Source organism: Pimephales promelas, chromosome 2 (assembly GCF_988280905.1).
Source record: "Pimephales promelas chromosome 2, fPimPro1.hap1.1, whole genome shotgun sequence".
Classification (NCBI taxonomy): domain Eukaryota; kingdom Metazoa; phylum Chordata; class Actinopteri; order Cypriniformes; family Leuciscidae; genus Pimephales; species Pimephales promelas.
Genome location: NC_142770.1, coordinates 11478706 through 11490412, shown reverse-complemented (window position 1 = coordinate 11490412; position 11707 = coordinate 11478706). Strand labels below are relative to the sequence as shown.

At 38.2% G+C, this 11707-nt stretch overlaps 1 protein-coding gene across 2 annotated transcripts in view; it reads left to right on the top strand.

The window, feature by feature from the left end:
- The first annotated feature begins 2582 nt into the window (after nt 1–2582).
- The window catches only part of ncanb (neurocan b), a 138185-nt gene continuing 129060 nt past the window's right edge, over nt 2583–11707 (top strand). The window contains exon 1 of one of the 2 annotated variants that reach the window (XM_089135050.1): nt 2583–2880. In XM_089135050.1, coding sequence (XP_088991176.1) covers nt 2822–2880 — 59 coding nt within the window. In that variant the 5' untranslated portion in view covers nt 2583–2821. The remainder of the gene's footprint in view (nt 2881–11707) is intronic. The other variant, XM_039682292.2, reaches the window with a different exon arrangement.

Genomic DNA, 11707 nt, shown 5'->3' with positions numbered 1-11707 from the left:
CTGGGTCAAAGAGCCGTGCGGTAGGCCTGGCCCCACGCCAGAGTCAAGTTTTATTCAGGTGCCCTGAATAAAAAAAGCTTAATTTTATTATTATTATATATATACGTATATATATTTATATATATACTTTATTTTATTTTATTGTATGGAAAAAATATATTTCAATATTATTCCCCAATGTGGGCGCACCAAAATAAAAACACTTGATTCTTATTTATTTATTTATTTTTAATTTTTTTTATTGGCTTGGATTTGTAACTAATGTGGTGACCAACGAAACAGGAGAACCAGCTGAATGTTTTTTTTTTTTTTTTACATCTGTAGACAAAATAACATTTAAAAAAACAAACTTTAAAATATGTTGTTTTATGTACTTATGTGTATTAACGAAATGTCCATATGTTTTATATATCTGTTCACTGACCCCCTGCAGCTTCTTAGACCCGCAGGGGTCCACGGTCCCCGACTGAAAACATTATGTTTATTGAAGTTCTAGACCAAATGTGAGCATGCATTTACTCCTCTCTCTTGCACAAAATGAACAAAAAGAGTGAAATGAAAACTCGGTATACTACGCAAACCTGCAATAATTACATTTCTCCTGCGTCTTATTCTTCTGCACAGCTGCGCTCCCTATTGTACATGCGTGAATTTGCATTTCCTTTGGTGTCAAAATGTCTTTGCATTCGCAAAAAAATTACTTTTTTTATTATTTTTAAGTAAAGCAAAATAGTTAGCTGGAGAACAATTAAAATTGTCCATATTGTGTGTGGTGGTGTTTTTTGGACGGACACTTCGAGTCCTTTGTTCATTGACCGTCAAGTACTCAGCTGTTTAAATAATGGATTTGTGTGGCAGTATGTATTACGCTTAAGCCAACGTCCCTTGACAATACCGTTTTGAGGGAGTCTGGAACAATAGGGCATATATATATATATATATATATATATATATATATATATATATATATATATATATATATGTGAGACTATGTTATATTTATGTCACCAGGGTATATCTTCTACAGTTGTTCAGAAAAATCTAATTTCACTTGTTCATGCTTTTTTTTGGTTTGCTATGAAGCCACGGACAGCCATTATGAAGCCAATTAGCCTACTGTTTTAAATCCCCACCATTCCCTTCAAAGAGCCCTGCTGCCAAGATTATATTTAGCTTATGATTGGCATTTATTCAAACATTCTGTATGAGAAATAATCTCTTTTCAATGAAGTATAATGGATATTGTGTCTCTAATGTACGTTAATGATCAGCTCCAAAATTTGAGGGCTTTAAAGCAAAAAAGAGTGTGTGTTTTTTTTTTCCACCATAGACTGGGCACGAAAAGCTGCTATGTTCATTATGGGATGCAGCATCACAACAGGATCACTGAGCAGAGGCTTTGTGGTTGCTTGTGATTTGTTTACACAGTAACATCTGTAATCGAATGACAGTGATGAATGTGAGGAACGACTGAACTGGGGGTAGTGTTAAGTGAGCGGGCTTCTGTGGGTCGGGTGAAATGTGTGTCAGTGGACCACAGCATGGCCCCTAGGAACAGATTTGCAGCATCTCGAGGGACATCATTATTCTGTCATAAAACAGGGGGCAGGTCAGGGTTTTTCAGAGCTTTTTCTAAAGGCACCTCGTGACACTGAAATGATTTATTCATCTGCAAACAGAAGAACTGGCATACAAAGAACGGCTATTCGTGTGGACATTTGTCAAATAAGTGACAATGGAAAGTTAATCTGGCTGGTGCAATAAATATACACTTAAAAATGTGCAAAAAGAACTAAGTTGGCAATAGAAATTATTAAAATGAACTTATAACAACAATATAAATTATATATGTTTATATAACCCTATGTAAATAGCCATTTTAGGTGAATTTGGCCATATCTTGGAAATCTATAGACATAGTTTTTAAATCTGACCATTTGATCACATTATATGATAAATGTTTAAAACTAGACTATGTGATAAACGCTAAAGTTAAAAAAAATAATAAATAATTAGCATATAGTAGGTCTATTTTGGCGATGTTGCTATGGTTACATCAAACGCGACAAAAAAGCTGTAAAAAGTTGCTGCCTTAATTTTTTTAAGTAGGCCTACAATCAACACGGAAGTTTAAGTCATTTCAACTTAAGTTAAATTAAACTGACTTGAAAATGAGTTTTATGTGAGAATAACTTATTTTGGTGCGTAAAAGCAAAGTAAAAACATGTTGTCAACTTATTGAGGATCTAATCTTTTTACAGTGAATAATAGCCTATAACGTGTGTAGTAGCAAACGTCAATTGAAAAACACTGTTATGCATCTATACATATTTACTAATAATATACCTTTTTTGGGGATTCAAATTATTTGATTAGTCAGATCAACCCACCAAATTTGTCATATTTTGCAGCGTGGAAAACAAATCTGCCCAATCAAATAACCAAACAAAGGACGGAATAGCTGATATATTGTGCAAAATATTATCCATCCCCCACCGAAGTCCACAGAGAATTGTCTATACCATCTAACACACTCTCTTGCCTCAGCATCTGCTCAGTTCTCTTTGGTGAGGTGAGGGGGGAAACGCTCTGAGCCTCCGCACGCGCTTTTGTTCAGTGTCTCCTCGCGACCGGCGAAGTGCGCGCCGTCTCGAGATCTCTGCGCGAGCGCTGCACGAGACGCATCCTAAGGAGAAATATCGTGCTTTCTGAATGATTCTAACCAAGGAGTGCATTTCAATACATTTGTGAGACTAAACAGATTTATACATTTTTGAATGGTTTACCTCAGCGGCTGTTGTCACCTACTCTGCTGTATCTGATGCGACGCGGCATTCCTCTGGACTTTCTGAGGCGACGACGCGCTTTACTTCAGAGAAGGTGAGAACAAGGGCTATTATTATGTTCAACTGATTGCGTCTTATTATAAATGTATAATGTGGTGTAGCCTAGGATGTTTTGTGTTCAGGACGGGTTATATACAACCCCCTTGCCTATAGCGCAATACCTCAGTGAGGACAAAACCAGGAGCACTAGGATATTGAACGGCTGTTCAGTGCAGAAGTCTATTGATGAGCAATGTTTTTAATGACATTATGTGTATTCTTCTCAGATATAAAATATATGAAAAGTAGAGCACTATATAATGTATAAAATCTAATTTTTGTTCTGTTCTCAGACAGTTAATCACTTCTCAAATAACATATTAAGTGATTTAGAAAGTACTAGTATGATTAAATGAGACTTACTCTGTGACATTACAAGTGCCTGAATGTTCATTTGTGGATATAGGGAAAACAGGACAAGTGACTCATTTTCCTTGCCTTGATATAACCCCCCACCTGCAAGCTGTCATTTGCAGCAATGCCTTGATGTGAAGTGGTTGAAAGAAATCCCATCATAAAACAGCGAGTGAGTTTTTTGGGATCGAAAGGGACCCCGCATTGTTTTTCTCATTTGCAGAGTGTCAGCTGGATGCTGTTTAAAGCTGACAAGTGCTGAGTGCTGCCAGTCTTGTGCCCGCCTCGAACGACAGCGCGAAGCTGGTGGGAGAGGAAGACCGACCCAAATTTCCCTTGGCATTCTGTCATGACCGTCTCTGTTCGGTCTGAACCGCTGAGTCTCAACCTGACAGAGCACTCCAGGTGCTTCTTGCATCAGTCTGCAACAAGTCTTGATGCTGACAAGAGAAAAGTACAGTAGAGTGACTTTTGAATGTGAAGATGCGTGTTATGTGAAGATCATCAGAAGAAATAGAAAGTGGTGCAAGTTGTGGCACCAGGTGCCCTTGGGAAATTTAAGGTGGCTGTTTTGCAGCAAATTGGTTGCTGTGTGGTAAGGTTCTTATAGTGTTTCTCTATTCTCTTCTCTTCTCTTCTCTTCTCTTCTCTTCTCTTCTTACCATATTCCCTATGGGGTGTTCATAATGGCAATGGTTTGCATCAACATTTTTGTTGAGAGTTGCCAATTTCACAAGTAATGCGACAAAGTTTGAGCCCATATTTATGTAGATACGCCATGCAGTGCCCACCAATGGGAGTGCGGACAGTCATGTTTGGGACTAACGGCACACCTATTTACCAAAATAACTAAAGCCGCTCAAAAGCTGAAGCTTTCTTAAAGGGATAGTTCACTTTGAAATTAATTTTTGATATGTTTTAGCTTACCTCAAGGGCATCCAATATGTAGTTGTCTTTGTTTCCATAGTATTTTCAATTTTGATATTTTTCGGTCAAACCGTTGTCTATCAGTCATATAATGCAGGTATAGAGGGTCCACCCTGAAGTCCAAATTAAACATGATTTAATGACTCGTAAATGTAAGTACACATTGATGGCCTAAGACACGAAACGAGCGGTTTGTGTATCGAACAGAAAACGAACAGTATTTATATCGTTTTTACCTCTTGTAACCACAGCCATGTACAACTGATCTGAAGACATGGGCGCTTCGGAAATGTGTACGTCACTCATTGTTTAAACAGAGATTTCGGAAGTTTTACCTTTCACATATTTAGATATATCGAAATCGTCTTCCATTGCGATTTCCTGTATATCTAAATATGTTCAGATCTTCACAGTGAAAGGTAAAACTTCCGAAATCTCTGTAAACAATGAGCAACGTACACACTTTTTTCGCATTCGCATGCGCAGACCGAAGCACCCGTGCCTTCAGATCAGTACATGGCTGTGGTTACACAAAGTAAAAACTCGATCAATACTGTTCGTTTATTCATAAAGAATAATATTAGCCATTTATTGGTTATTGGCCATTTCATGGACATTGGTTTAGCTGTATTTGGCCAGAATTTTAGTATTAGTCTATTCTATTTTTAATTCACCAAATAAACATATGGGTGTCTGCTGAGGCTATGTCACTAAACACCCCCTGTCACCCTCAAGCAACGCTGTGCTAGTTGCATCTATATCAGGGTGAGTGCACCGATACTGCGCTTCCAGGTTCAAAGACATTTCTTTCCAAAACCAAGTCCCAGTGGAGCAGCGCAGGCTTGCCAAACCAAGCAGCCTTTCATGTTGGCTTCAGAACCTCAGTATATCTCCTTAGGGCATCCATTCTGCTCTTTATCTGAGCGCCCTCTTCTTCTCCCTGTATATTCCTAAATGCCAGCGGAACACCTCTGAGCATGTTGTCTCTTGAAGAAAAAAGTGGAAATTGCCTTGGAGCGCAACCGTTTTGGCGTTGGGTGACTTTTAGAGGGCACTTGATTGATTCTCACGTTTTAATAATTGGCGTTTCCGCTCGACTGCGTAGTTTAGTGCCAACAATCATACGGTATGGGGAGGGGGGAAGCTGCGCTGACAGGTGGAATTGAACTTGTTCTTGAATAGCATCCAGACAACTAAACGCCTTTGAATTTCTGGAGATAATGTCCTTGTCGTAAATTAGCATGCTACCTACTTAATGGACCAAGAATACTAAAATTACTCGGGAAATTGCAATTCAGGGATACTTCATGCTAGTTTTGTGTTCCTGCATAAGTCACGTTGAAGAATGCCGACTTTTTTTGTGTGACAAAGGCTGTTTAATTATGCATAGTTGGCAGTCTGTAAATGTCTTAATTTATGCCAGCACTTATCCAGGTTGGTGTCTCACAGTGTGTGCACACGCTCTTGATTGACAGCTGACAAGAAAGAGTAGCTGCATCTAATCCCATGAGCCCGAGGAACCGGTTGGCAGCTGCTGTCTCTACTACATGTGTCAGCCGCCAATCCGCCTTCACCCAAAGCTTGAATATTTATCGGTGCCCAGACCTCAAATACATTATTCAGAATGGGCATTTGCCTTCTTAAACACCTTAAATGAATCATGACACTTGGTCTGTGTTTTGCTGGATTCTAAATGGGTCTGTACGGGTTTAACTTTGAAGAGGGAAAAGAAAAGATTAATTTTAATTTCTCTTCAGCATTAATTCTTTTTCTATCTTGAATGGATTCCATTTGGCTCGCAGGTCCGCTCAGACAAAAACACACTACCTTGCGGTTTAAAGATTCATTTAGAAAATGTTTCATCGCTTACCCTGTGGGAGAGGTCCAGAAGTAAAAGAAGCCTGATAATTATGCCTGCAATTTGCACAGTGCTACTGGTGCTCTGTCCTCGTTGTTTCTTGTTATTTTTAACCTGTGTTTTCAGCACTGGACAGTTCCCAAGCTTTGGCCATTGTGAACACAGCTGCTGGCTGCTATTATGAACAAGACCAGCAGCATAGCTGCAAATGATATTTGCTCCAAGAAGAAAATGGCCTGTGTTCCTCTTTGCGTTTGCATTCGGGATGACAGCAAAGCTGAGAAAGGACTGATGAGTGGTGGTTCACAGGACAAATGGCCTTGTGGCTCCAGCTGCATTCATCTTTGCACGGATTTTTTGGGGGGATTGTTAACGCCCATGAGTAAAGGAATGGAATTCATTGGAAATTTATTTTCCATATTTTGTTCTTCTTCTGTGGGACACAAAGTAAGATTTTTTTTTGAAAATATGGAGTGGTTAGTCCGCAAACAACATTGGACCCCATGGATTTTTATTGCAACTTCAAGTTAAAGGGGGGTGCATTGCCCATACGATGAATTAACTCGCTGCTTAACTAGCATATGATGCATCGTTTTATTACGTAAAGCATGCACATATTTACTGCAAGACTATTGCTGCAAATCAAGCCGGTTCGAAACAAGGAAACCCAATCGCTCTGTGTGGCTTGCGCCTATTAATCCTATTCTTATTCTCTTTGTCTATGCCACCATGGGAAAAAAGCACAGGGGAAACCAAATATAATTAATTTCTTTCAAATCCCTGTATTCCTGGTTGCACCCCATCTTTCTGTTTCCATCAGGCTTCATAAATGTAATCTGTGCATGCCATATCGTTCTGTCAGAGATTAGTTTGCCTTGACAATGAGGTTTTCTCCTTGCCAGATATTTCAATATATCATTCATTAGCATGGAAATTACTTTTATAGAGGTTCAGATTGTGTCATTGGGTTCATACTATTACGTAGTATGAGGAACACTTCATTTTTTTTCTGGTTATTGATTCCTCCTGCTTGATGAGAAACATGTTGATGCACGTGAGCACATATTTGTTTCTCCGGCAGTGAATTAAATGGGATTGGTGTTTGTAGATTTATTCGATTTCAGTGCATGCAGATACAGTACATTTTTTACAGTAACTTGTGCAACCTGTCTTAAAAGGACAGGTCACCCAAAAATGAAAATGCATCATATTGTTCCTTTCTTTGAGGAACACAAAATATGTTGTTCTCTCTCTTTTCCTTTCAATTACAATGTGAAAACACCTTAAGTCATTCAATGGCCTGGAAGACTTTGAATTATACTAATATTACTTGGGGATGAACAAATATGAACATTTTGACTGATACTACAATTCTTTATATTCGAAAACCGATAAATTGGTTGATAAAAAAATATCCAAATTTTTATATAATTTTGAGAGCCTGATCATAAAAATAAGTCTCACCATTAAAAGCCATGTCCCAAGCACACAATTATAATGTTCTCATCATAATTTTATGTAGCTTATATGACAGACTTGCGCTGCACATGTTGCGCTTAAAGGTGTAGTTCACTTTTAAAACAACTTTTGCTGATAATTTACTCACCCCCATGTCATCCAAGATGTCCACGTCTTTCTTTCTTCAGTCGAAAAGATATTAAGGTTTTTGATGAAAACATTCCAGGATTTTCTCCATATAATGGACTTCAATGGGAACCAAATGGTTCAAGGTCCAAATGAGAGTTTCAGTGCAGCTTCAAAGGGCTTTAAACAACACCAGACAATGAATAAGGTCTTATCTAGGACCCTTTGAGTCATGACTTGAAAAAAGGTTTGAACAGGAGAGTCACGAACGCTCATCACAGAACAGAGCAAGGCGAGCATTTGTGCTTATAAAACTTAAACGTTTTTATTTATTTTTTAAATGACCGATCGTTTTGCAAGATAAGACCCTTATTCATCGTCTGGTGTCGTTTAAAGCCCTTTGCCTTTGTTTGGTTCCCAATGAAGTCCATTATATGGAGAAAATCCCGGAATGTTTTCATCAAAAACCTTAATTTCTTTTCGACTGAAGAAAGAAAGACATGGACATCTTGGATGAAATGGGGGTGAGTAAATTATCAGCAAAAGATTTTTTAAAAGTGAACTAATCCTTTAACTGAATTTTCCTTTGTGATTCCAATCATTTTTCAAGCCATTCAAAACCATCACGGTGAACAGTGTGTATCTGAAGTGTCTCAGCTGAGGGATATAATCCGTTATCTATCGGCTTTAATATATCGGCCATGTTTTCTTATTGGGCCCATAACGATAACATTTAAAAGGGCCGATACCGATATGGTGGCTGATATATCATCGATCCCTAAATATTGCTATTTTTTTAAACTACATGAACTACTGAGGAATCTGACTTTTTTCATGTTTATATCGGGTCTATAATTGGGTTCCCGGTGCATCCATCAACCCAGAAAACGTGAAAAATGACAAATCACCCAGTAACTTTGTTTTGGTAAGCCTTTCTTACATTCTTAAAAATATGCTGATCAGATTTCGCTCCCCTTCTGACATGGGAAAGGGATCTTATTATAACATTAACGTCCCTTAAAGTGTTTCCACCCACGGCACCTCCATTTGGTTTTCAAGTGACGACATTTTAACCAGTTTTAACGCAAACGTTCATGCAAATTATGCCATCTGTCACTCAGGCTTCATCCTTGTGGTATTTTGACCAAAAAATGTCACAGCTGTCTTATAAAGACCTCAGGGAACTGTGTCAACTTGTGTAAAAGTTAAACAAGACGGTACATGCAAGTCGATGAGATGACTCAATGAATCTCCACAGCAACTACATGAATGTATCTATCCACTGACTATTCAGAAATGTCCAGGTGCATTTAAAAGTTACAACCTATTTTTGAGTCTCTTTGTAAGGCTGCACTCCGCTGGTTATTTCTGAGATGTTGGATGAATGTGATTTGCGTTTTGTTATTCCCAGAGTATCCGAAGCTCGTGTAAAGGATCGGCCGTCTTCTGCCGCTCATTTGCATTTAAAGGGACACACACAAAAATGGGCAAATTTGACACGCTATGATAAATGAACTGGGGGGTATTTTGAGCTGAAATTTCACAGACACATTCTGGGGACACCATAGATTTATACATCTGGTGAAAAGGGGTATAATATGTCATCTTTAAGTGAACTATACCTTATGGGCCTGCCCTGAGCTGTACTAGATGATTGAGAAGTGACAGTTGAGGAGTTTATGTCAAAACCTCTCTTGTCCCCCCTAGATTAGATCACAGCTGGGATCAGCTGTTCTAGAAACAGTCTGTCCACCTTGACAACCTCGCCAGACTGAAACATACACCACTGACTGAACCTGCAAGTCTCAATTTGCTCAGTGCATCTCAGGTCAAAAGTTCCCACAGAGGTTTTTCTTCGCTCTTAGTGGGATGTAATGCGATTTTCCAATGCTACACTTGAGCGGTTTAGCACAAAGGCACAAATTACGGCTTTTATAAGATTTGTGTGTTGCCTTACGTCAGAGTCTCAAACTATAACATGTTGTGTATGTAAAGTCATTTAGAAGCTTATGTTCATGCTTTTTCTATGGATTCCATGTTATTGAAGATGAAGTCAAATATTACACTGTTCTTTAGTGATGTCATCGAAATCAACAGGCCCAGTCTTACTCTAAAATAAAATTGTTCATATGCTACTATTGAATATACAGGATGAAGGGAATTCGGCAGATTGGTCATTGACACATTGATACTAGAGAGCCTTTTTGCACACTTTGAAGTGCACTTCTAGTTCCCAACTTCAAAGACGTATAATCATAATCCAAATAGCATTTAGGAAGCATTTCATCCCACTTTTTTCATTTTCTTCACCTTTAAAATTTGTCACCATTATCCACAACCATTTATTCTCATTAGTTAATTCAGAGTGTCTTTCTTCAGTGCCCTTCTGAGTGTCTTTTACGTGTGCTCTGCAAATGTAAAATATTAGAAACAACAGGTCTCGGTCTCCACCGCTGGTGGGCTCTCTGCCATTTCTGGCCACCTTTGTGTAATTAACAGGCCCTGAAATTTATCTCTGTCTAAGTTTTAATTATCTAGAGCCGATACTCTGAACTCTTTGACTTTTCTTATGGCGCCTATGCCAAGTGTGCTTGACTATATTGCAAATGGGAATTCTTTGTTTGCCCTTTTTTTTTGGCATCGATCAGGGATGTTTATAAAAGTAAGATGTTATTCTTAAAATCTTAAAATGTCAACCCGGTTGCCATGATTTTGTATGGTAATATTCTTCCAAATGAGAATATTGTAGTTTAAAGCTGCACTGTGTAAGATTTTCTCCCATCTAGCGGTGAAATTATATGACTACTAACTGAATATTACTTCCTAGCCCCTCCCATTCCGAGGGCGTTTTAACTCCTACGGTGGCCGTAATATTCCAAGATTAACATGGCTTCCAGTTTGACTTAATTCGTCCTGTGATCTGTCGCAGCACACAGATTTACGTTACAAGGTACACAATCCTTTTTCTTTATTGACGCAAGGAAAAATGTCCTAGACGCGGTTCTAGCGTTATGCACAACCTTGCTATAGTTAGCCAAGCAACTATAAAACTTCGAATTTACAGTATACAAAATTGCTGAATAACCTGTCGGGTAACTTGTCGGTGCTCATCATGAGCTCTTTCTATCTTGGAAAAGCCACTCCAATATTGACTTTGGTCTTGTTGATTTGCCTGTCGCGATGTTGTTTTAATTCTCTCTTTCGCTCCCTTGGCGATTCCTCGAGATGTCCTCTAGAATAGGCGTGATCCTCCATCTTCAACAGGCTTTCAAATCTGCCGGCAGTAATCTCCCCCTCGCATTCGTCACGGTGCCACTGACTGTAAAAGCACGAAAAGGCAAAGCTTTAATTACCAGGTATGTCCCTCTTTGGCTAATGTATTTTCAAGATGGAGGCGCAACATGGCTGCCACTATTTGAGCGACTCGCTCGTGTGTAATGTATTCTGCTCTTACGAAAATACTTGATTAGTGGGTGGAAGTAATTACATGAGCACATATATGAGAACAACGTGTTTTTTGCTAAGAATCAACTTTAAAAATTACACAGTGTAGCTTTAATGACCTTTTAAAGGCACAACTATAACACAATATTATTATTGTTATTGTTGCTAAAATATACGTTACTAGTTTAGATACAGTATGAAGTTAGTAGAACTTACATTTTTTAAGTATTGCCTTTGAAACTATAATTAAAATAAAATCAGTTTAAATTGAAGTACTAAAATGAATAAAACCGACAAAATATTTAGCCAAATAGACATATTTAAAGTATAAAAAAGCAATAGCACATACAAATTGAATAAACTGAAAATATGAAAATAAAAGTGAATTAATTAATACTATTATAGGATGTGAATAATACTAAAATAACACTGGCTTGAGAGGGTACAAAACAATCTATAACCCCCAAATATTGCCTGATAGAATGTTTGTTTATAAATCTTCTAAAATTCATAGAATGACCGTTGAATAGAATGACACGTGGATCACAGAAATGCAATAGAATTACCTTACATTTTACAAAGTAGCCCTTTTTAACTTCACCAACCCTCCTGCAGTGCTAGATATAAATTCCACCTCATTTTCAGTGACCTTCAT